The 26,704-nt window shown below is 41.1% G+C and overlaps 1 protein-coding gene across 2 annotated transcripts in view; it reads left to right on the plus strand.

The window, feature by feature from the left end:
* The window catches only part of LONRF3 (LON peptidase N-terminal domain and ring finger 3), a 37,698-nt gene extending 12,470 nt beyond the window's left edge, over positions 1 to 25,228 (plus strand). For both annotated transcript variants that reach the window (XM_063084370.1, XM_063084371.1), the window contains 8 exons: positions 878 to 1,130; positions 1,915 to 2,005; positions 9,916 to 10,030; positions 12,421 to 12,542; positions 14,539 to 14,697; positions 15,764 to 15,926; positions 17,123 to 17,272; positions 20,223 to 25,228. In XM_063084370.1, coding sequence (XP_062940440.1) covers positions 878 to 1,130; positions 1,915 to 2,005; positions 9,916 to 10,030; positions 12,421 to 12,542; positions 14,539 to 14,697; positions 15,764 to 15,926; positions 17,123 to 17,272; positions 20,223 to 20,378 — 1,209 coding nt within the window. In that variant the 3' untranslated portion in view covers positions 20,379 to 25,228. The remainder of the gene's footprint in view (positions 1 to 877; positions 1,131 to 1,914; positions 2,006 to 9,915; positions 10,031 to 12,420; positions 12,543 to 14,538; positions 14,698 to 15,763; positions 15,927 to 17,122; positions 17,273 to 20,222) is intronic.
* Positions 25,229 to 26,704: the final 1,476 nt, after the last annotated feature.

The raw sequence follows: 26,704 nt of genomic DNA on the forward strand, positions 1-26,704 counted from the left end.
CCCCTTTTCTCCTCCCCTCATTGTTTTCCAGCTGTCTTCCCCTTTTTCATCTGTCTACCAATATATTTTTTTGGTAGGAGTTGGAGGGGAAACAAGGTGAACATTTTGACTTGTGGACTATGGATTTAGATTAGAGAGGGGTTCTCCAGGTAAATCTGCATAAACTTATTGTCATTGGATTTATTTCTAGGTTCATTTTCAAATGTCCCTCTCCTGGACAAAAATACTTTAAAAGGCTAGAGACACTATTGATTGTTTTGCCAAATGATTTTTTCTCTTTTTCAGATTTTTCACCCTAAATCTAGTAAAACAAAGAGCTTGCCCCTTGTTCATTTGACCAGTATAACATATAGCTCAGGAGCATGAGGTGGCTTGGCAGGCCTAAGAAGAGACCTGTGCCAAAGCCTTACCAAAAATCCTTTTGGAGATGGAGTTTGGGGATTTCAAGTAGCTATGAATGGCAGTGAGGGTGAGAAGAAGTACTCAGTGACAGGATCTACTTTCACTGCGTGCCTTGGTTTCCCTAAAGTGGTTACTGGAAAATGATTTGGATAGGAGGGGGAATTGGTGCTATCCCTTGTATTTCTCCCCTTTACCACTGACCAAGGAGCCTCTCCCCCTCCACGCCTTTCTTTCCTTGCCTAGGGAAGTTCCCTAACTCCACCCAAGTTGAGCATGCCTTTGTTGCAGATGCTGTGTGGACAGGAATTGGGAAATATGCCTTATGACTGCCTCCTAGTTGAGCTATGTGTCCACTGAGTGATCAGGGGTGGGGATCAGGACTATGTAGTTTTCTCTTTGTCCTCTCTTGGTAGGAAGATCACAGGACAATATTGATTCTAAGTAGATTTTGGTATTTGGCTCTTTCTTCATCCAGGAAAATCCGGAGCTCCCGCATTGTTCTAGCCAGGAGGAAGCAGCAACTCAGGGAGATGACAACAGCCTGATGAGTCCCTCTAAAGTAAAGGTGGACGATGTGAAAGACCAGAAAGAAGAAGAGCAGGAGGGGGATGCTGCCTCTCCAGAAGCTGCCTCCATCAAGACTGGCAAATGCCAGGAAAAGAAAAGGAAATATTGCCAAGTTGAACCCCAAGAAGACATGGAGATTCCTAATAAAGCTTCCAAACAAGGTACCGATCTACCCAGTGAGAAAGTAGCTTGGAGGAGGTGCCTGGGCTCACCAATGTATGTAAGTTACTTGCCTTCCATCTGGGTGCTCCTCAGGCTCTGGGTGTGTGGCCCAACTCTGGCACTTACCATCTGTATGGTCTCAGGGCTTGCTGTGAGTTTTCTATGAGATCACACCCAGTGCCTAGCACACTGTGAGCACTCAATAATAGTTATAATGGACAGCCAAGGCATAAGGTCAAGTAAAGTGTCAAGTAATGACATCCCATGCCCATGACAGTGTCACTTCCTTCCAAGCCAACTTCTCCCTACCCCCATCTCTGTTCCGGGAATGTAGGATGAGGAAAGTGTGGTCAGGCCTCGCCCTGCACATTCCCATCATGCTCCCATAGGTAGGCATCTGAGAAGCAGCAGCTGCAGCTTGGTATCTTTCCAAGAGAAGTTGGCAGTGCCAAGATTCAGTCTCAGCTTTGAGGACCTGGCTCAGTCCATGGACTTGCTGCTGCTGCTGCAACTACTACTGCTATTGAATGAGGTGCCTGTTGCATTCAAATGAAGCTTCTGGGGCTCCTGGACATTCCCTGACTTGCACTTCTTTTTCTGTGGGGGCTGCTGGAAACCTCTGAGAGCCTACTTCAGGGCACCTCATTTTCAATGCCTAAATCAACTCTCTGGGAGGTGGCGAGAGTAGCAAACTGGAAAATGAATTGTGTTCTTTTGCCTCAGAAGTACTGTCTGTGAAACCAAAGTTGGTCCAGCTCTGACTTACTGTGTTCTAAATCACAGATCACCCCATTGATCAGGGGCCAGAACCTGCTGTCAGTGTTCCACTTGCATCTTTTGACGCATCTGACCTTGAATGCTCCCTATGTATGAGGTATGTGATGTGTGCTATCACTTACTGCCTGATGTTTCCTCCTTTCTGCTAGTGGCTCACTGCTCAGGTGGTTTGCACGTAAAGGCATGGTCTGCTGAAATGGAAATCATAATATTGATTGTCACATGGGCTCGCTTCTGTCCCCTGCTCACAGACTGCATTCCCTGCATCCCTGACTCCTGACTTGGAAATACCTGGAGAGTGGGAAGGAAACAGTCCATTCAGAGGTCACAAACTGGTGGTCCACAGGCAGAATATGTCTTTTGTTTGGCCCTCATGGGGTTTGTTTTTGTTAAATTTGGATGTCTTGAGACAGGACATGTGCTCTTCAGTTGGTCATGGTGGCCACCACCCCCTACTGCCTTATAGTGGCCTGTCTCTCATATTTGCATAACTTTCCTGGCCCCTACACATATTTAATTTTGTGACTGGAACTAATCTCAACTACTGGATCAAAAACTCAGAGATCCAGGGCCAATGTCAGTGCCACAGACCTATTCTTTGGAAGCTAAGTAGAGGGCCTGACTGGCTTTTGTGTGGTGCCATGAACAATAGTTAGTAGTGGGCATGAGATACTTAGCCAAGCATTTCCCCCTCCAACCAGTGTCACATCATCCCTGTTTTCTCACTAGAGGCAAATTAGCCGCATACCCCCCCCCACACCCCGCTCCCAGAAGAAGAAAGATGCTGTGATCATGGTCTATGAAATCATATATAATTTCAAAAAATTACTTTCATTTGTTTCATTTCCAAGCTGTGACTTAGTAGCTAAGGGGAGGGGTTCCAAGGCCAGGGTTTGAACCCTGGTTCTGTCACTTACTGGCTGGTTGACCTGGAGCAAGTAACGTTCTCTGCCAGTGACTAAAATAGAGAACCATACTACCTACCCCACGGAGTTGTTATGATTAATTGAGAAAATGTGACTCAGAATAGTGCCAGGCATATAGTAAGTACTCAGTAAATATTAAGTTAGCTATTTTTTTTTCCTTCTGGATAAGAAGTTCCTAACTTTAGGTCCTCCTCCCTTAACTGAGGAGGTTCTATGTATGGATTCTAATAGATCTATTAATTTTTTGAAGTTATATGTAAGAGTGCGTGTTTATGTGCATGTGTTAGTGTGTGTGTGTGATTTCTAGGACAAGGTCCACAGCTTTCAATAGATTCTCAAACATTTCTGTTTTCCAAAAGAGCATTAAAAGGAAGCTGAGATATTTGTACAAAAATTGTTAAGATGGTGATCCAAGAGAAGAGCAGTCAGGAAAAGTCTTTTGGTTCACCACACAGTGGGATCCAGGCAGCAGAGACTCCTCAGATGTTTTCTTGACCTTTACAAGCACATATGCCTCTCATATCAGTTACATGCATTTGTATTCTGAACAACTTTTCTTGTCATATGAATAAAAAATGAGTAAAGCAGCCATTACCAGAAACATGGACTTTTTCTTTTTCTTAAAAAATGAAATTGTAGTTGTCAGATTTGCTCATAAGCTTGGGCAGACCTGATAACAAAGATAACCTTCTATTCAGCAGGTGGAATAGAAGTCCTCAAACAAACCTTTTGTATACTCAGGAGCTGGTTTAAGTGGAGTGGTCTAGGGTGGGAGGGGCAGTTCCTTTTCACTACGTCCCTCACCCCCTCAGAACAGAGTGGCAGGTGGGTCATGCCAAGGCCAGAGACATGGGTCCCACAGGTAACACCACTGTGGCTCTAAGCTCATGATGTGAGCTGTGGAGTAGACTTAATTTAGCTTGCTCAGAGAGACCAGGTCTTTGTTGTACTTATCCTCCTTAGCACTCCTCCCAACATGCAGGGGACATGAAATCAAGCATACAGACTCATCCTGTTTGTGTTTTCTCTGAGGACTAAGAATCCTGAGGTTTAAGTTCTTTTGTTCCTCTTCCTCTGCTTTCTCCCTTTCATCTTGTTTGTCCCTGATCTCAACAGGGGGCTCTAAAGAAGGGTTAGAAATTTGGTCTAAAAAATAAACACCAGAAGGATAAGACCCCCTTCTAGTGTGCTCACTCTGAGTTTAAAAGCCATTATTTCCCTTATCCTGCCCCCCCTGTTTTAAGTGAGACTTCAAAACAAAAGGCCATCTTTGCCTGGAGTAGCTGTTGTATAGGCTGCTAAGTTACAGCTAGACTCTCACTGCTTTTGATTACAAGAAACCTGCCAAATCTAGAGAGCATTTTTGATCTGAGGCCCTTAAAACTGCAGTCCTTGGTCAGAAGCATGTAGTTCCCCTTCCAACAGGGTTTGTCTCTAAGACATCGGATATTGACAGAGGCTATGTCATATGCATGCTTTAGCTTGGATTATTACAGTCTCAAAAAAGTTCCTGTTTCCACCTCTCTTTAGTGTTTTTCTTCTTTTTGTAGTTGTTAGGATTACTGTTAGGTTCTGTTATTTCCCTCATATGTCTTTGTGGGGGAGGGTCAAAGAGTAGACATAGTTCCAAATGATCTGCTGGCTCATGAAACTAGACATTTGTACCACTTGTGCAAGTTTCTAGAATGAAATGTGGTCCTATGGTGCTGCATTGGTAGAAAGACAAGTTAGAGTGTGAATTTATATATTCTGATTCTAGAGAGAAAATCAGGAGCAGGTTGTAAGTTCCACAGGGCAACGGGTGGAAAGAGTGAATGTAACAGTAATTGGAGGGTGCATTAATAAGGACCTTTTCAGTCTCCAAGTCTCCCTTGCTGGATTGGGAGAGCTCGGCTGAAGGAAGTTGCTTCCTAATTCCAGGACAGCACAACTCTGCCCCTCAATCTTTAGTGGCTGAAAATCATCTTGTGAGATTTACCTGGTTCAGATAACCTAGCAATTAGGGGCCATCTCTGAGGCTGCTCCATATATGGAGCAGCACCTTTGGGGTGACAAGGATAGTGTGAGATGTGAAGAAAAATGTTTGATATTTGAACCAGTTACCTAATGGCCTAGTGACCTCTTTGTCAATTGAAACACGAAGCTTTATATTTAACCTAGTTCTAGCTACTCAAATAGCTGGGTGTTAAGGAGTCAGTTCATTCCTTTCTCCCTCTCTCTTGCCCTCTCCCTCTCCCCTCCTTCTCCTTCCCTCTTTGCTCTCATTTGATAGCAAAAGAACACAATGCAAGGATGTAACTGGTGGCAAAAGATAGCTATTTCCAGACAAGCCAAACATTTTATCCAGGCTGACATCTCACTGAAAGCATTTATTATTACTATTGTTTACTCCATCACCGTGACAATGTAAAATGCTTTCTTGTGAGAAAATCTGGCCCGGCTCTGAGTTTTAAATGCCTCCCTGAAGTGTTCTTTGAAATCGTTACTTAAAGTGGTAAATAAAAGGGAGAGGAATTCAAGTATTTCTCTTCTCTTCTCCTCTCCCCTCCTTTGCCCTCCCCTCCCCTTTTCTCTCCTCTTCTCTCTCTCCCTCTCTCTTCTCTCCCTCCCTCCCTTCCTCCCTCTCTCTCTGGGGGCGGAGGGGAGGGAGAGACAGAGATGGAGGGAGAAAAGTGTGTTATGAGTGTATGTATCTACATGTAGATGGATAATGTCTATTTGAGATATAGAAATATGCATAGTTGTCGCCCTGTCATAGAGTGGAGAAAAAAGATGGGCTTGGGAGCCAGATCTGACTTCACGTCCCAAGCCCTGCTACTTATCAGCTACGCACCTGAGTTTTAATTTCCTCAATAGTAAAATGGAGCTAATCATAATTACTACCTATTAATATATAAAGTTAATTTATATGAAAAACAGTATTGCACGCACCCAGAATTATAGCATGAGAAATATATTTCATCTGTTCCCAATCACTTTACTCAGTTAGCCTGAGCAAAGTGCAGAGGATCCCTGAATATAGAAGTGAATTGAGTATTGAAAACTGATATATTCTAAACATTGGAACCTTGAATTATTTCAAAGCAATAATGTGTAGCAACTGTGGCCGCATTTTTGTTTGTTACCATTCAGTCTGGGGCATTTTAATCATAGCTCTTGCTAAGAGATTGCTGTGTCCTTTTGTGTATGTTTCATTCATCTCACTCACTAAATGCAAGTATTTGTTGCTATTAATTAGCCAGCTATATCTTTGTTATTTATATGGATTGCATTCTTAAATGAATAGACCCAATTGTACAATTCTCAGGAAAAATAGTTTGCATATTGATTGTAGATACACATTTATCAATCATCTTCATTATTAGCATCATCAAATAATGTATAAAAAGCATTCAGATTCACAGGACTCAAGTTACTAAGGAGATGAGATATTCTGGTTTGGCTGCTCTGGTAGTTAGATCACAGCAATGGTTCCCAAATCAGCCTGCAAATCACACTTTTGAAAACCATTTTAAATTATGAAATATATGCAGTGGAGAAATGCATAAAAGATAAGTGTGATCTCTTAATAAAATATTGTAAAGAGGATACTTATGTAACCTCTGTCAGTTCAAGAAGTAAAACATTGTCAGGACCCCAGAAGCTGACCATATGTCCCTTTCCAATCAGGACTACCCCCACTTCTGAAACCACTATATTGACTTCTATTTTGTTTCTCTCGCTAGTTTTACCACCCATGTATGCATCTCTGAATGGTGTAATCTAGTTTTGCCTATTATTAAAAAAAAACTCTATATAAATTTAATTATCCAGAATGTAGTCTTTCAGTCTGGCTTCTTTTACTCTGTGTTTAGCAGTAATAAGATTTATCCATGTCATTGCATGTAGGTGAAGTGTGTTCATTTTCATTATTATATAGTATCTCATTGTATGAATCTACCACAATTTATTTATCAGTTCTATTTTAGATGGATGTTTGGGTTGTTTCTAGTTTGAGGATGTTATGGACATCATTGCTCTGAATGTTTTTTACGTATACTGGTGCATATAAGTGTTTGCCCATTCTCTATTGGGTTCTCTCTCTTTTTCTTTATGACTTGTAGGGGCTCTAAGTATGTTCTAGATATAAGTCCTTTGTTAGTCATATGTGTCACAAATACTTTATTCTGTGGCTTTCCTTTCAGCTCTCTTAATGACATCTTTCAGTGAACTTTAAGAACTTTTATTTTAATGCAGTAAAAATTATGTCTTTTTATTTATAGTTAGTGCTTGTAGTTTTTTTTTTTTTTTTACGCTGAGGTCATAAAGATATTCTCCTATTTTTTCTTCTGAAAACTTTATTGTTTTGCTTTTCACATCTATTTTTACAGCCCACATGGAATTGATTTTTGTTTATGGTGTGAGAGAAGGTCCAGTTTCATTTCCCCCTATAGATAGCCAAGTCTCTCAATAGCATTTATTGAGAATGCTATTTATGTATTGAAAATCCTTCCCCCCTTTGCTTTGAAGTGCTACATTTGTCACAAATTAGGAATCCCTATCTGGGTCTATTTCTGGGCTTTCTATTCTGTTCCACAGGTCTATTTGTCTTTCTGATAGTCATACACTGTTTTAATCACCACAGCTTTATAATAAGTTCTGATGTCTGGTAGAGCAAGTCCTCCTACATTGTGGCTCTTCACATGTGTGCTGGCTTTTGGTCCTTTTCACTTTCCTTATAAAGTTAGGAAACTAACTCATTAAGTTCCATAAAAACAAACAAACAAACAAATTAAATAACCCATGGGATTTTTATTGGGACTTATTTAGGTCTTCTTTACTTTCAATGAGGTATTTACAGTTTTTTGCAGTAGAGGTCTTGCACAACTTTTGTTAGATTTATTTCTGGGTACTTGATTTTTAAAAGTAGTTGTAAATGTCATTTTTTAAAAAATGTATTTTCTAATGTTTATTGCCGGTATATAGAGCTACAATTCTGTGTGTGTTTATATGTATTTATCTAGCAACCTTGCTAATACTATTCTTTCTAATTCTGATGATCATTCTGTAGATTCCTTTAGATTTTCTTAGTTCACCGTCATACCATTTGTGAATAATGACAGATTTGTTTTTTTCCTTTCCAATCCTCATACTTTTTTCTTCTTGCCTTAGTGCAGTGGTTGGGACCTCTATCATAAAAAGTTTTTTTAAAAAAATCAACTTTTCTTTTTGGCCAATTTGATAACTTAAAATTCACTAATTCTGTTAAGCAAATTAACTTCTTTTAGAATAAAACCATAAAATTCAAAAAGTACCAAAAAAGTGAGTATATGAAAGGTCTCTCTCCTACTCTGGACCTTCACTGGCTTGCTAAAAATATCAAATCTCTGCCCCTCACCTTGACCTGCTGAATCTGGTACTTTAGCCAGTGGAGCTTCAGTGTGTGTATGTTTTTAAAGCTCCATAGATGACTCTGATAATTATGTCTGAAGACCAGTACAGAAGGTTCACCTATGCAGAGATTAGTAGGATTGTGTAACACAGTGATCCTCAACCTTGGCTGCACATTAAAACCACCTGGAGGGCTTTAAAAAATCCTGATGTCTGGCCATATCCTGAGCCTACTGGTCTCACTCTTTGTAGGTGTGGTCTTGAGCATCTGGAGTTTTTGAAAGCTCCCCAGGTGACGGGAAGGTTTATAAAGAGGCATGAGGAAACATTTGGGAGTTACCACCATCTTGATTATGGTAATGGTTTCATAGGTGTGTACATATGTCAAAACTTATCAAGTTGTACACTTTGTTCAGTTTATTGTACATCATTTATGCATCAATAAAGCTGTTTAAAGAAAAAGCTTCCCAGGTGATTCTGAGGCACAGCAATGGTTGAGAATCATTGTTCTAATAGAAAAGGCACACGACTGGAAGTAGAAATTGGATAGACTTTCATCTGTCAACAGTTGACTGTGTGTACTTAGACAAGCGACCTCAGTTTCATTCTAGTTGGTGGATTCAATTTCTTCCCAAGTACTTTTCAGCTCTGACATGATTGTTCTGCTCAGCCTGGCAGTGTGGGCTAAGCTGCTGGTGCACCTCCTGGCCAGACGAGGGAGCTGTGCAGCTGGCAGCTTCTTCCTCTCCACTGAAAGCTCTTGTGAGGTCAAAATAGGCTGGTCAGGCGTCTTTTTCTTCTTTCTGTGCTGGCCCTCTTGGTGTGTGCGAACCCCACTTCTCAAGTATCGTCGTCAGCTGCCCCCACCCACTGATCCTGCTGCAGGTGAGCCTTTCTTTAAGCAAGTAAATCCATGAATCTCTGAAGGTACAGAACAGCTTTAAAAAAGGACCCTCAGATTGCTTTGAAAATATCCTGCTCTCTCAAAGCAATTCAAATAGGATCTATTTGAATTGTATACATATGTATGTATAGATGTATATATGTGTATATGTATGCATATATATGTGTGTATTTATATCAATATCTATCCATATCTATCTGCCTATTTCAGTAAGCACATTAATAATATGACTCTACTACCCCTAGGAAAATTATCCATCCATATAATTATCAGGGGTGCAATTTCGAGACCCTTCAGGCAGTAAACATTGCTTAGATGAAAAAAGAAATCAAGGTTAGCAAACAAACCAAGTTTTTTTTTCCTGTGGCAATATGATAAAAAAGAAAAAAGTGCTTAAAAAGGTAAATGTGTGAGAGTGTGTGTGTGTGTGTGTTTACATATACTCAGGTGAACAGGCTAACTAAATATTTTTAGAGTGAAATCTATTCAGACATTCTGGGCATTAATCTCTATTTTTCTTGGACCAGAAAGGGAAAAAAATCTGGATGCTGCAGAAGAGATTGACTAGAACGAATGCTACAAAACAATCTAGCTATGCCCTAAACCTTAATAACTGCATTATTTTTAATTGGCTCAGAAATGAAAAACAGATGCTTTTCTGAAGTGCAATAACAGCAGCAGTTAAAAACAAAAAGAATCTCCCCTCCCCCGATTTTTCCAAATATGTAAAACCTTAACCTTGAGTAGCTCTGTCTTTTATTTTTGGTCTTATTGCAGTTTTCTTCCATTTTGATTCCTAAATTTCAGATTATTCTATGAGCCAGTCACAACACCTTGTGGACACACCTTTTGCTTAAAATGCCTTGAAAGATGCCTAGATCACAACGCAAAGTGTCCATTATGCAAAGATGGTCTTTCACAGGTAAACCAATATTTCTTTCTTGGTTGAGTTAGCTTACTTGGAATTGGGTACTAAGGCAGTGTTCAGCTGGATCTCAAGCCACTGCACTGTGATAGGGTAAAATACCCCCTCAGACCATCTATCTGTTTCTCCTGTTTTATAGCCACCCCTCCCCTCTCCACAAAGGCCTTCAGGAAAATGAGGCAACATCTAGCTTTTTATGAATTGTAAGTAATGAGATTAATTTGTGTTGAAAACAGAGGTATTAATTAGATGATAAACATGGATCCTGGTTCTAATCTCATCATGGCACCTGACATACTGTAATCTTGGGTGGATCTCTTCTCTCTGGACTTGGACTAGATGAGCTCTGATGTTCCCTTATCACTAATGCTAATTCCATGGTTTGAAGAGATCAGCTCCCAGGGCCCCAGAAAAACCTCACAAACCTTCAATGTGGTCCTTGTCCAGTCTCTCAGGAGCCACTGTACTTATTAGCAGATAATTGGCTACTTGAAAAGCTCTGGGGGCTCTCCCAGGTTCTCTAAAATTAATGACACAAACTCCCACCTTCATTTTTCAAGTGGGCCAGATAGAATGTCCTATAGCAAAAGAAGACCTAGGACTTTATCTTGTTATCCCTCCCTCAGGGACTTGTGCGCCACATTTTACAATCAGTATTAATATTCCTTGACCCCTGTCATTCCTGAGGTGAGGTTGGAGATGCAAGACTATCTCTAGGTGAATGCAGGTCCAGAAAAGTCACATGTTGAGCTTTCCCAACACCCCAACATTTTTTATTGTTTTTTTTTTTTACATTTACTTGTACATTTTCTTGGAGTATGGTGTTTAAACTGAGCGAATGGAGTGAAATAATCATCAAGGGTAGCCCCAAGGGTGTGTATTAGGGTTGGGAGGAGGGTCAATGTCATGCCTTTCCCTAGAAAATGGGTGGGATTCGCTGGCCTGATTGTAGGTGAGAAGCCCGTGGTCCTTATCTTTAAATAATACATCTGTGTTACAGTAACACTACAGAATTCAGATAAGCAGAAAGAAGAAAAATCTTTCCACATGCTTAGCACCTAGAGAAAACAGTTTTCTTTTTAGTATGTACTCTTCCTGAGTTTTTGTTTTAGCATCAGCAGAAGGGCCACCTCCTTCTTGGATTGGCTGCCTCCTGGGTCACTGCTTTTCCCCCAAAGACGGGGACTGGGCAACACAGTTGATTCTCTTGTAGCCAGGCAATGGCAGGTGCTGATATGGCATCCCGGAGGCAGATGCCGTGGGGTCCCAGACTCAGGGGCTAGAAAGTATTCTCTTTTATCTCTGTATACTCACACAGGGTCACACACCATTTTACAGAGAGATAAATATTCCAATCATGTTCACTGCAGAATAGACAGACACAGCCCGTTACTGGGAAAAGAACAAAATTGTCTGAAGACCCCGTTTTATACTCAGGAGCTCCCCCTGCTGGGTCTGTAGGGGTAGTTTCCATAGCGAGAAATTCTCCGCAGGTGTTTTGACATCCATTGTTTGGTTCCCACAGTTAAATAAATATCCACTACTTACAGATCCCTGGATATGCATGGGGTGAGGGTGTTTGGGAGGAGAGTGATGGTGACAGTTGAGCCTGATTCTGGTTCTGAAATCGTGGCTTATAATTTCAGTGATATCTGAATGGTATATTAAAAAGGCAAATAGACAAAAATCACCAGTATTTAGCTTTGTTTGTTTGTTTTAAAACTGAAATTAGAAAAGAAAAAAAAATGTGTGTAGATTTGGAAATATTCAGCACCACGCTCACCCAGTGAGCTAACCGGTCATCCCGATATGGGATCCGAACCCGTGGCCTTGGTGTTATCAGCACCGCACTCTCCCGAGTGAGCCACGGGCCGGCCCTAGATTTGGAAATATTCAGAAGCCAAGCATTGGGTTGTACTGGAGGTGGGGCAGAGGAGGAAAGGATCAGTGATTGGAAATTGCTTTTTAGTTCCCTGAATCTTTTTTGACCATGGGCTTTCATCCCAGATGGAGACCATTTCTGTGAGCTTGTAAACATAATAATTAGAAAAAGGAAAGGGAAGGATATTTCCCCTTTTTCGATAAGAACAATCTCAATTTCAGTGTTCAAGGAATGCTACAAGATTTTAAAAGCTTCAATGCAGGTTTTTTACCCCTTGTTAAAATATTTTTTTCTAACTATAAAAGTAATCAGTGGCATGTTTTTGTTTTTCTTTTTAAACTACAACATCGAGAGAATATACCCATTATGATATTATCAGCTGCCAATTTATGGGTCCAAACTACTCCAGTATGTGGGTCATTTGGCTATTGTACTGATTATATCACAAGTGCTTTGTGTTTTTCTGATGACTGCATAATATCTAATCACCTTGTTCCTCATGTAGTGCTTGGCATCAAGAAAATACAGTAAAAATGTAATAATGGAAGAGCTAATAGCTAAATTCCTTCCAGAAGAATTCAAGGAACGAAGGCGGCTTTATGAAGAGGAAATGGAAGAACTTTCTAAGTATGTATATGCGTGTTTCTATTTTCAGTTTCACTCATACCAGCTCTCGAGAGCTGAATGTGCCCATTTCTTCCCAGCTCCTCATTCAGTGATAACAGCTGGTAGCTTGAAATTGGCCATGGTGAGAGTATTTACACCATGGAAATTGGCAAATGCTACAAACCAGGGCTCTCCCCACCCCCAGAGCCAGTTGTTAAACATTTACTAGCATACCACTGAAGAAGCATAAGCCAAACCACTGGCCAGGACACATCTTGGCACTGGTGTTGCTGGCAGAAGTAAATTGGAGTAGCTTAATCAGGGGAACTGAAGAAGTGTGTGGAAGACTGTCTTCAAATATATAATGAGGTGCTATGAGGTTAAGAACTTTGGTGTTAGCCAGACCTGGGCTTAAGACCCAGTTCGTCCACAAAGTGAGTATACTTCATGACCCTAGGCAGGTCCCTTAACCTTTCTGGGCCTCAGTTTCCTTATCTGTAGCTTGGAAATAAATAATAGGTCTTATCTCATGGAATTATTCTGAAGATCAAATGAGCTAGTGCATAGTAAGCACTTAATCAATGGTAAAGTACCAATACTTGGTGTTATATGCTTCCTCTGCCATGCACAGATAGTGTGAGAGGTGAAGGGGATCGACGGAGATGTAAGTGTGGCTCTAAGCTGTCTGCCTGGCTGCAAGAACAGCTCACTTGGCAGGAAAAGCAGGAGGTGGTCACTCATTTCTGTCTCTTACTGCTGCCCTCTACTCTCCCCATCCTCTGTAGAATCCTCCCAGCATTCTGGAGGCGAGATTCCTGACAGCAAAATCTGTTCTGGTTGTATGCCCACCCTGTAGAGAACATTTCTAAACTCTGCCACCAGTTTGTTTGAATGTGCCTCTCACTTTGAATGATATGTTTTCCTCAGAAACTAGAAATCTTTTTTTTTTTTCCTCATTGACATATTGGAAATACTCAGGGAATCTTTATCTCTGTTGCTGATTCTTAAGTTAGCCTTGAGCCTCTCTGAGCCCTCTTCTCAAATACCACTTAATGTCTTATAACAAACACTGGAATATAAGGGGCTTTCTATTTAAAGGAATCCTAGGGCTGGAATGTGGCTCACTTGGGAGAGTGTGGTGCTGACAACACCAAGTCAAGGGTTAAGATCCCCTTATCGGTCATCTTTAAAAAAAAAAAAGGAATCCTAAACTTAACCCTAATGAGATTTGGGCAAATGGTCTTATATCTCTTGGTAGATTTAGGTCCAGATGTTCCTGCATTGGATTTACTACACAAATAAGAGTACAGGGATACAGGAGCTGGTCCAGTTGATGGTTCCCCAAAAGGCCATGTGTCTGAATCTTTGGGAGTACTTGTTGAAAGGCAGACTCCTGGGCCCATTTCCAGAGCTAATGCATCAGTATTTCTCAGGGTGCAGTGGCCCAGTCATCTGGATTTAAGGGCCACCAGTGATTCTGATGTACAGGAGCGTTTGAGCATCACTGGGCTAGATTACTCTTGCCTGTCTTTTGCTCCCTCCTCCTCCCAGCTGGGCCTGCTATACAAATTGACGGGCTTTGCAAATTTGAGATACCCACAGGGACTTTTCAGAGTTTCCTACCACCCCTCTGGAGAGCTGGATCCACTTGTACTATCAGTACCTTTCCCCATACAGTCAGCAAAACACCCGAAGAGATTGTTTGAGTGGAGATCATAAAAGAAAGAAAAAAATATGAGGTACAGCTATCATCTGCAACGTTAAGGTACTAAAGAACTTCAGCCAAATTAGAACGTGCGGTATACCAATTTTAATCTCTTAGACCTTATGCTAACTTCTGCACCAGATAATCGCACTCAGCCCACAGCATCAGTTGTATTTCAATATTTTTCTATCAGCCATCAAAACTGGATGGCTCCTTGCCTTCTCCTGGTGGTACCACATGGTGATGTTTGACCAGCCTTTTTGTGTTCTGCCCCATTGCTTTGAGATCCATGTCATTTGCTCTTCCTGACAGCTTAAATAAGAATGTGCCTATTTTCGTGTGTACTCTGGCCTATCCCACCGTTCCTTGTCCCCTGCACATCTTTGAGCCTTGTTACCGTCTGATGATTCGGAGATGCATTGAGACAGGCACGAGACAGTTTGGTATGTGCCTTGGAGATCCTGTCAGAGGGTAAGTGAGGAGCCATGCGAGTAAAGGGAGGTTGAGTGGAAAGGGGTTTTTGTTTTGCTTTGGGGTACTCCCTGGAGATGGGAAGGCCTAGCTTCTGATGTTTAGCCAGCTTAAGAACGTGAGCGTTTGTAAGGATCGTGATCTGGTGCCTATTTTACCATGTGAGAGGCTGTCTAATTAAAAGAACCCCAGAATTAATCTTCTGTTAAACAGGTGGGATATATTATAAAACTTGTTTTATAAGAGTGTGGGCCCTGGAGTCAAACTGCTTGGGTTCATATTCTGGCTCTAGCCTTGGAGCAAGTTTGACTTTGGACAAATTACTTAACCTTTCTGTATCCCGGTTTCTCTACATGTAAAGTGGGTATAATAATATTGCCTACCTTGTTGGATTTGTTGGGAGGATTGCTGAGTTAATAATGCACATAAAATGCTGAGCAGTTTCTGGCTGTCTCAGCCCATTTTGTGCTGTTATAAGAGAGTACCACAGACACTAATTTATAAACAATGGAAATTTATTGCTCACAGTTCTGGAGGCTGAGAAGTCCAAGATCAAGGTGCTGGCACCTGGGGAGGCTTTCTTGCTGCACTGTGTCATGGCAGAAGGCTTCACATAGCAGAAGGGCACAGAGAGGGCATGAGAGAGAGAAAAGGGGGCCAGACTTGCCTTTTTATAATGAATCCTCCCCCATCATATCTGTCATACCAGCATGAATTTATTCACAAAGGTAGAGCCCTCATGGCCTAATCACCACTTAAAGGTCCCACCTGTAATACTTCCACAATGCCAATTTAATTTCAACATGAATTTTGGAGGGGACAGGCCTTCAAATCATAGCACTGGCTCATAGTATGTGCTGAATAAATGGTAGTAGTTATACTAATACATTAAGTTTTTTCACACAGGCACTGCTTATTATGTAGTTGCAGGTGTAGACCTGGGGACAGGCAAATAGGCAGAAGTCCCTTGAGGCACAGCACAGGGTTACAGAAATGGCTAGGGGCCAGGCCAGAGAAACAGAACTCATCAAAGACCTACTTTCTTGCCTGTGTTCTTAATAAACAGGTTTGCAGAATATGGCTGTATCCTAGAGATCAGAAATGTTCAGTTCTTTGCTGATGGCCGCTCAGTGGTTGATAGCATAGGCAAGAGGCGCTTCAAGGTGCTCCATCAGGGCCAGCGGGATGGCTACAATACAGCTGACATTGAATACATTGAAGACCAAAAGGTAAGGGTGGCCAGTGCCAAGAATCCCAAAGCCAGGCTATTCCTGTAACTTGGCATACAAAGATGGTTACAAGAAGATTTATCAGAACTGTTGGGGGCCTTGGGATTTCTCACCAAATTACTGCAGCAGCATTGAATGCTGCTGGATTGCTCTCTAGTTGCAGAATGACAGTGAGAGCACCCATTGTCCTGGCTCTCCCTGCTTAGCTGCTGAGTTGCATTCATATGCAAGAAATGCTACCCCAGAGCAACCCTGGGGCCCATTCAGACTAGGAGTTAGGTCTCTGCCAGGGATATCAAGGGATAGATTTGGAGTGGGGTCTACCCATGTGTATTTTATCTATCAGATTTTTTATTTATATTTTTAAATTTTTTTCTTTTAAAGTAACTGTAGATTCACACACACATTTGTATTTTTAAATATGTAAGCTGGCTAAGACCCCTTCCCAATAATCCATTCCATAAGGCAGAAAGATGATATGTCCAGTTAATCCTTGGTTTTCTGAGCTAATGGGCAGAAGAGGTAAGCAATCCTGTGCTCATTAGTATTTACATTCATTACATAGTAGAAGATTAACAAATATTTGATCAATGAATAAATGTATTTGACTTAGAAGACAATTACACACTGAGACACAGACACATTCATGTCTCTTTTCCCAGTGAGCAGTGGGAAAATAGATGTAAAAATGAAAAGGGCTGGGCTGGCCCGTGGCTCACTCGGGAGAGTGTGGTGCTGATAACACCAAGGCCATGGGCTCGCATCCTATATAGGGATGGCCGGTTGGCTCACTGGCTGAGCGTGGTGCTGACAACACCAAGCCAAGGGCTGAGATCCCCTTACCAGTCATCTTTAAAAAAAAAAAAAAAAAAAGGGCAGAGGCATAAACCAGCATAACCTAGTTTAACCACATGCCTCCACTCGGGCCAGTTTGAATCTCTGGTTTTCTGTATGTCTTGCTGTTTCAGCTAATCTCCCCAGCTGAACCTTTCTCCTTCCTCCACCCTCAGCAGTATTTACACACAGTCTAGCACCTGGCTTAGGAGCATTTCACATCTCACACAAGAGAAAGCTAGATGGGCAAGCCTTCCCATAGGGAGGCAGGATAGATGCTTAAAGAGAATCAGGTGTCAAAAGCGACTCTGGGGGTGATGGAGAGGATAAAGAATGTTTCACTTCTACTTTGATACTTTTAGGTTCAGGGAGAGGATTGTGCCGAGCTCATGGGATTACATAACTGTGTCTATGAGCAAGCATCATCATGGTTTCATTCACTCAAAGCATCTCTGAAGAATCGGATACTCAGTCACTTTGGTCCAATGCCAGAGAAAGAAGCTGATCCCCAGGTATATAAAATGTCTATTTATAATGGGTTGCCCCACCAGACGAGAATACCTAGGGTTTGTAACTAGATGGGTGCATGGCTACCATCCAGCAAATCAAAAGCAAAGGGGAAAGTGAATCCAATTTGGTATTGTTTGGCTTGGCAGTGAGCATCGGGTAAGACCCAAGTCAAAATTGGGGTAGCTAAAGTAAAGCAGTAGGAACTTGGATCCAAGACATGTTTTGAGAGATAAGTGAGGTGAGAGAATGGGAACATGGATGCCTCCAACAGAAAAACCTTCAGTGGGAGTCCAAATTCACACCATGATAATGTTAGGGTGACAAGATACATACAAAGGCCAGGACTCAAGGGAAGGGTGTCCTGGGAGCTGAGACCAAACAAAGGCTGCTGCTTCCAGAGAGTTTCATAACTATCTTCCCCATTGCTACAGGAGCTAGGAGATGAGCCACCTATCCTGTAAGATTCCAACTGTAAGACCACAGAACCTTTTCACTCCCAGGTCCATCCACACTTAGCCCTGCAAGTCTAGACCTTGCTATTGTCCTCATCAGGAGTGAACAGGTCTGGAGAAAACTGACCTCATCTTTAAATTTGCCCTTGGCTGAGCTATACTAGAAACCAGCCCATTGGATTCTACTGGATCAGTCTTCTTGACAGGCCCATTTGCAAGATCAAGCTGCAGATCAGAAGCTCTCCAGGAAAATGGAGATAGTTAAGTTTCACCAAAGCTTTGCTTGCTTGGTATAAACCAGGGATTATTTTCAGGGAATTCCATTTGTGGAAATACTTTATTTCTAGGACAAGGCTGGAGATACCTATCGTAACCAAATATTTCCATACCACCCCCTATTTCTGTACTCTGAGCTGGTTCTCCTACATCATTCCCATAACTTCCTTGATTCTTTACTTATGCTTGTTTTGACTCTGTCACAATAGCAAAATCTGAGTATATATATTCTGGCTTCTCTGCCAAAAGACTGGCCCCCCTTACCTCTCTAGTGGTGTGGCCTTGGGTAAGTCCTTCCCCTATCTCAACTTTTTTCCCATTTCTGAAATGAAGGAGGTGGATAAGGAGGTCTCTAAAGTCCTTCTTCCTCTTGCATTCTGAGGCTCTAAAATACCCGTCTATTCCCAAATAGGCCGAAATGTTTTGCTTTCTCCAGATCACAAATGTGGCTCCTTTCCCCCCATGCAAAGGCATCATGAATGTTGAAGAGAGCAAGACCAGTTAATGTATCCCAGTCACCCAGCTCCTGGCTCTGGGCCACCATGACTCAGGACTACAGCATAGGTCTGAGCAAGCTCATGATCAAACTTAATATTCCCCTTTACCTTCTGGGAAGCATTCTCCCCCAGTCAGGCAGGTGATAGAGATCAGCAATGATGACAGCATCTTCCGCAGGAGAAAACACAGATGCTAAAGTGTGATTCATAAGGGCTTAATGACATAGGAAGCTGAAACCTTGGGTTTCATTTCCTTTTTTATTAGTTCTGTTGTCATGTTGCTTTGGCAGCAGCAACACCAGCAAAAAACAAAAACAAAACCCACCCGGTTTGTTCCAGTCAATGCTGCAGCCCCAATGGTCCCATGAATAAGAAAGTTGTAAGCCTCAGATTTCTTAGAAGCTGGCATAAGTATTAACATCAGCATGAGTATCTTTGTTGATGATCCTAAGCAAGAGTTCAGAATGTCAATCTAATATTCAGAAGTGATCACAGGAGAGAGGGCAAGTTGCAGACTGCAGTAAGGGACAACAATGAATCCAAATGAAGCTAGAGGCACAGAGAAGCAAAGAGGGCAGTAAGATCTGGGGACAATCAAAGAATCGATTTGAAGCCAAATAATCCCAGGTGTAGTTGGTTTGACCAGAATGGGGTTCTTTACAGTCCTAAAATCAACTTTCTGAAAGTTGTGGGCAGAAAACTCATTTCAGGCTTAGTAGGAAATAAGTCACCAGTGTCTAAAATGTGTGCCTGAGAAGCTGCTTACAAATATAGTTTTGGTGAAGGATTTATATGGGATGGGAAAGCTCTTTATTAAAAGGGAACCTGGGGGCAGAATACATTTCTGATGTGAATGTGTTTTCTAATTGGAATTTTTGCAAAGGGGGTTGGTGTTCTTTGGGACTGTAAACCATAGACTTTGGTTTCAGGGGAGAAGATAACTGTGGCCCTGTATAGTGTCATGGTCTGTCTGGACTATTGCCTTCAGCCAGAGCCAGGAAATGAAGGGAGTTAAGAGACATGCAAAGCCTAAGGGGTCATGGGAGTTGAAAGCCTGCATGTTATGTGCATCAGTGCAAAGGACCTAAACAGAATCTTAGAAGTTGAAGAAACTGAGTAGTGGATATTTCAGCTTGTAAAATCACACTGGCTAGGAGGCAGGGTATATCTGTTAGGACATTGGCTTGTTTGCTTTAACAAGTACCCAAACCAACTGTAGCTTAAACAAGATAGAGAGCCTAAGTCCTGGAAGGCTAGGGCAGCTCTATCCCATGAGAGCATTCAGGAGCCCAGGCTTCTTCATCACAAAGCTCTACCATCCTTACAATGTTGCCCTCATCTTCTTGATTGAAGAAGGCTGATCCCCACCATGTCTACATTCCAACTAGGGGAAAGGGGGAGAAAGAGGAAGATAGAGGGTACATGCCCCTTTCCCAGAGCATGACCCAAAAGTTGCACATATTACTTCCCTTCACATCTCATTAGCTAGAACTTTGTCTCATGGCCTAGCTACAAGGGAGGCTGAGAAATGTAGCCTTTTTTTTTTTCCCCTGAGTGACTATACGCCCAGGTCAAATAAGGGAGAAATCAATATGGTGGCAGTTAGCAGTCTCTGCCACACACAAAAGCAGTTCCCCTTGGGAAATTTACCTTGAGCACTGGGAAATCTGCAGACTGATGTTGCTTGTGTATGAATAGGATGAACCCAATGCATTTCTCTTTTGCAGGTTAACCCGAATGGTCCCGCCTGGTGCTGGTGGATATTAGCAGTTCTTCCCTTAGAAAGCCGAGCTCAGCTCCCATTCCTGGCAATGAGTTCCTTAAAGGATAGACTGAACGGTATTCGGCGAGTCCTGGCCTTTATATCCCGAAACCAAAACTAGTGAGAGTAGATTGCTGAAGAGGAGCTCCCACCCTCCCCACTGCCTTAGGGGATTCTTCTTGTAAATATATCTAATTGCAATAACATCTTAACAGAAGGGAGTATCAAACAGAGGCATTAGCCTGCTATTGATCAAAGAGAGAAATCAAGTAGAAAGACCAAAAGAATGTGACCTGTTTCAAACTTTGTCTTAAGATGCTTCTTGACATGCTGTACAACTACATAAACAGCAGAGGCATTTAAGAGCCCAGAAAAAAAAAAAAATTGATTTTAACATAAAATTTTCTGAAAGCTTAACGTGGTTTTGCTTTAATTTTCTTTCTTTCATAGATAAATGACTGTGCAGTTGAAATGTGAAGCAAAGATATTGATAATGTTGCTACATTATTTCACTAACTTGAGGTCTCATTCCAAATGGTTCAGGTTTTATAGAGCATTGTGTTAAATAATGTTCATACTTCTTTCTGTTTTAATTTATTTTTTGCGCTACTGTATCCTTATCTCTACATGTATGTTTGTAACTATTTAAGTGTACATTAATGAAAAGTTTGTTGCTTTATTTATTGATGTGGTTTACCATGTACCTAGGGGGAAATAACAATACTAGAAATGTGCACTTTAATCCGTTTTTGCTACATTCATGCCAGTTCTTGGACCACTTCCATTTCTATCCAATTGGATGTTTAAAAGTTAAAAGGTGTTCAGAATGATGCTAAATCATCTGTCTTCACAGATTCCACTTTTATTTCAGTTTGAATTAAACAATATAAAATACTTAGGGATTTGGCATAGATTATGGTATATGCCAGGGTAAAGTAAAATAATCCGTTTTCTGTGTGTAATACAGAACAAGGCTGAAAGAATTATTTTTCTGGAATGAAGAGATGACTCAGAGCAGTGTTTTTTAACTACAGTCTATTATAGGCATTTATTTCAGCAATATAATTATAAGTGTATCTGATTTCTCCCCAGTGCAGTTAGGAGTGGCATTTTAGGTAGGAGAGCCACACCCTTCAGAGGGAATGGCTTTCAGTTTGGCATGTCACAGCCATGCCCTACTAGCCTCCGCACCCCACCTCTTTTCTGAGCACCAAGACCTGGGCTAGCATGTGCAGAAACACTTGATGAAGGCCTGCTCACTATTAAATGTATGAAGAAGCCAGGTAGGGTAGAACACTTTCAAAATCTTTTTAAAGGAACCAGACAATCCATGATCCTATCTAACCACTCCCTTTCCTTCTAGTTGCAGTGGGCCAAAGATTTCAATATAGAGGGCGAATGGAAGATGAGGTAAGAGTAAGCCCTTGTTTAGCTTCCTTAGTTCTAGTTTGACTCCTTCAGTTTCAGGAGAACTTGAAAAATACCTTAAGCATGGGAGTGCTATGATGGCAAAGTGAAAAGATTAGGGCAGGGAAGAAGTGTGCCATTTGTACCTTCATGCAAATTCTCCCCCCATGTGATTTTTAGACAGCTGCGGGGGGTGTTCTTCACTTGCAGCCTATCCACTCTGTCAGGTGAGGGGGTAATGCTTCAAGTAATCGGTGTGACTTCTTCCATCACCAGCTGTAGCCAGAAACAGGAAAGGGAGAATGAGATGATTGAGACAATATAAAAGAGACTCACGTAAGCAGAACCCAAATAATCTTTTTCTGCACTTGCTTATGTTGCTGGAGCATTATGTTACCAGGTTTAATGTTTGGAGCCAGACTGGGCAGGTGAAGAATGGAAGTAGATGGAAGTATAGGCTTGGTTACTGCCCATGCAAAGTCAATAAGGCTCAGGGAGCAGGAAATTAAAGGCTTTCCCAAACCGTCCTGGTGCCCAAGCATGTGATCATAACACAGTCCTAGTGCAATAGTTTCCTACTATCTAGTGTAAACTCAACAAAGAAGAGGGAAATAAGTTTCTCTGCTTACTAGATGTGTTACTTTTGGCAACTGATTTAACTTTTGCTGAGCCCAAGTTTTCTCATCTATAAAATGGTAGTGATAAAAGCTGCATATAGCGTTGTTATGAACATTAAATAAGATAACATGTAAATCACTTAACACAGTGCCTTATGCATAGGAGACACTCAACAATAGCTACTACTAGATTAGTCATAATTACAGAATATCAGCAGGAGTCTATATTTGCATAAAACTACCTTTACACACAATACCCATTTGGAACCCCTTTAAACTTGGTTGGGGGACTCCACACCATTGATTTTTTAGACTATAACTTGATGATTTATAGGTAATTCCTTTTGGGGTTAAGTCTGCTTGAGAAAGTGAAAAGACTAGAGAACAAATGAGGATCAGAGGTGTGGACCAATCCTATATCAGCAAAGTTTTTCCCCTTTCAATAAGGACTAAAATGTAGTGTTTGGAGGTCTTGAATTTCTGATAGAATATAAATCTTGAGTTTTAGCTCCATCAGAATAACCAACTCATTATTCCCTGTTCTACAAAATGTATTGAGAATCTCACCCATGCCAGGGTGATTGGATTTTACAGTCTATGACTTTTGTGCTTAGTTCATGGTATTTCTTTATGCTGCCCAAAGTAACAGATTGAACAAAAATGTATTGTGAGCCTACAGTGTACCAGGAACTGAGCCAGATGATCTCACATATCTGAGTTCATTAAATCATTTATTTCTCACATCAACCCTGTGAGAGCAGTTATTATCCTCATATTATGGATGCGAAAACTGAGGCTTTACAATGCTAAATACTTTGCCCAGGTAACTTAGTCCACCAATAATTGGCCACACTTGATTTTGAACACATTGCTTTGCAGTTTTAACATTTTAAATAGCTTGTGTTACACGTAATTTTATTAAACAGGCATGACAACCAAATCACAAAAGCACCCCAGAAGCTCATGATGGGAAGTTGCAGTTAAGTAAAATTAAGTTACTCAACACATCTCTACTTAATCTTAGTAGAAAAGGAAGTTTGATTTCTTAATAAAATTCCATATCATAGAATGCTTCACCTTGATAATTGAGTATCCAACTCCAGCAAATGTAGATCTTGGCTAGGCAGAATTGCACTTTATTCTCAGTAGCCTAGATACACGTTTGGATGGTTTTATGACAAGCTTTTGTTTCAGTAGTAGTGGGAGGCAGGATTCAAGGCTAAGCCCTGGCTTTATTTGGGATGTACTTGAACGAGATAATCAATTGGGCTTGGCCATTTTTGCCATTTGTAAACTGATTTTGCTACACAGCTTGGGAATGAAGAGTATACAGAGAAAAGATATAAAACTAAATCTAGGCCAGAAGGACATGATTTCCCCCTTGGTAGATAGTGCCACTTATGTGGTTAGTTTTCCTATCATAACTGACCCAGTCTTTTTCTAGTAGATTATTTTCTATATGTATGTATATACATATGTCTGTGTGTGTGTGTGAACACACATATACACCCACGTACATATACTAGGTAGTAAGCAGACATCATGCCTTTCTGCTTTGAACCTTACTGCCGCTGCTAGCAGATAACCAGCAAAATGTAGAAACTGAAAAATGAAGAAACTGATTTTCTGTAGACAACTTGGAGAAAAGAGTGCTCACTCCTGACGAGGGGACAGAGAATTGACTATTTCAACAGTTTGCTTTCTTTGAAGGTGGACTGCTTCTAGCCCAGTGCTGCCTCAGCAGCAAGGGGCAAGCCGAGTCACTGCACATGTGGCACTTTCAGCTCTGCCTGTGGAGCTGGCCTGGGCTCAGATAATCCCCTGTGACTGGCTTTTGGAGCAGTGGAGCTCCTGAGACTGGTTCACAGCACCCTGAGGTCTCTTACTGTCAACAGCTTGCATACTGTTGATGGACTGCAATCCACTGGGGACTGTGTTCCCCACACCAACTCCATTTCCAAGATTGGGAATTATATTTAGGGACTCATTCCTTGGGTTCCCAAAATATTGATTTCACATCCATTTCCCTTCACCAAGGTAGACTTATAGCAGAGATGTGTGACAGAGATGTGAATGGAAGGCAGCCCAAATAATGGAAAAGGGCAGGTTTTCAACCCACTCTTGGGCCTGAGGAATGAGGTTTTGATTTATGATTGAAGCAGTCAGCTGCATGGGCTTCAATTTGTGACCCTTTCTGAGTACAGAGAGAAGAAAGGAAAAGGAGCCATGTAAAATGTGCACATTCAATTCATCTTAGAAGGATAGCTCCCATTTATTATACTGTTCAACTATTTAATCGTCTGAGTCACGCACATCCAGAGGTGAAATGAAGAAATTTTCACTTACAAATGGCTATTTCCAAACATGCTAAGTTAATCTCCAGAGAGAAGTGCCTGTAATCTCTGTTCGTGGTGTCACTTTAAAACTTTTGCTCATGACTCTGTAGCTGTTTAAACATTTTTTCGCAACAAACGTGATTAGCAGATGTTTACAAAGCAACACTGTAGCTTATGCATCATTTAAAAAGTCAATTTACATTTATCTATTGTTAAAGCAATGACAGTAAACGGCGAAATAAAAGGAAAGCAAATGTGGCACCATAGGCTTATCTTAGATATACTAGTTCCATCATTTTATGCAGTTCTTAGTAATGCCAGGATTAAACTATCAAGCAAACAGTGGCAAATGTGTATGTGTGTTTGTTTTCCATTTACTTGTTAAGCAGCCATTTTACTTTTGCAATGTAATGATCCTAAGAGAAATTAAGATAATGCTTTTTGTTCCCATATTGCTATTCAACTACCTCTATATGCTTAATTTCTTTTTAGGGTTTCCCTTTCTTCAAATCTGTACAAAAAAGTTTCAGCTCACCTATGTTGTAATAATGTGATATGTTAGACAGTCTCTGTGAAAGTTGTTTGTTCATTAAAAGATGTTTCCTATTGTCTCACTTTGTATCTAACAAAACTGTACTCATACCTTAGGAAAAGAATTTCCCAGCTAGCTTCAGTATTGCTTTGTTGGAAGCTGACTTTAAGGAAAGCTATGGGAACATCTGTTTTGTTCTTATTCCTATTGGTTGTAATACATTTGGCCAGAAGATCCTTTAAGGAAATAGCCCTGCACTCAGACAGCAAACTCCTATATATGTGACAGTGAGGCAGGTGTGAACTGACTAATGTGACTGATGTGTTCTGAAAAATGCCATAAATTAAGTTTTTTAAAAAATGCACCAGAAAAGCTTCTTATTTAAAGCATTATGGGGGCTGGCCAGTTTGCTCAGTTGGTTAGAGCATAGCCTTGTAATACCAAGGTCAAGGGTTCATATCCCTTTGACTGGCCAGCTGCCAAAGTAATAATAATAATAAAGGATTATGTTGAAGTATTTTGTCAGTAATCTGCCCCTAGTTTATTTGTAAATCCAAGCAACATATATTGGGTTTGCTTAAGTAGAACACACTACCTTCTGTTTTCTTTGGCATTATAAAATGTTCAAGAAAGCAAATTACACGTATTTATTTTAATTAAAAGCGTTATCAACAGTAGGCTAAAGCTAAGCCCAAAGCACAAACCTTTTAACAGGAAAATTGGTGAAATTGATTGAGACAGTGAGAATATTGATCAAACTGACTCCAGCAAGAGAGCTTCAGCAACATTCCATCTTCGCTATAGTATTGACTTTAGTCTCATACCATTGATGAATTTATACAAGTTCTATTTTACCACTGAGGAAAAAAGGACATGGGAATGGGACAATAAAAAATGAAACGATAGAAAATTCCGTTTGGGCCTGACCTTGGTCTGCATAACAGGATCTTTGGAGGTAATTGAGAAAATTAGAACTTCTGCTCAACTAGGCCACAGAGGGAATGCTTGGCTCTGTTGGACTTTGCTCTTCTGTGCCCAATCTGCCACTCCCCAGTTCTCATGAGTTAGAGTAAACTGCAGCTGAAGGCACAAGCTTCCTTCCAAGACAGTCCTGCCCAGAATGCCTGAATAACTTTCTTTCTAGAGGACTGGATTAAACCATCTAAAAAAAAGGTCCTGTTTGCAGTTGTTCCCTAGGCCTTGAGAAAATCCAAACCAATGCTTCCTGGTTCCTTCCCCCTGGGATCCACTCAGACTTCTTTCAGTTCTCCAGGGCCAAATATAGGCATCTTTATCCTAGAAAGTACTCCCAGTCACAAAATGAGATATGAACAAAAGAAGGGAAGGAAAATATGCCCTCGACCCACAGGCTCCCAGAAGTCTAAACTTTCCCCTTTTCTCTTATGTTTTATGATTTCTTCACTCCTAGGAGGGGCTGAGGTGGGATGGGAAGGGGCTGGTGTCAGTACTCCCCATATTCACTTATTCCAGGTAATGCAGAAATTTCCTAGCCAGACTTGTCTGTGCTCAGCTCAGTGTAGAGGTATGCTCTGGT

The sequence above is a fragment of the Cynocephalus volans genome, chromosome X, assembly GCF_027409185.1.
Source record: "Cynocephalus volans isolate mCynVol1 chromosome X, mCynVol1.pri, whole genome shotgun sequence".
NCBI lineage: Eukaryota > Metazoa > Chordata > Mammalia > Dermoptera > Cynocephalidae > Cynocephalus > Cynocephalus volans.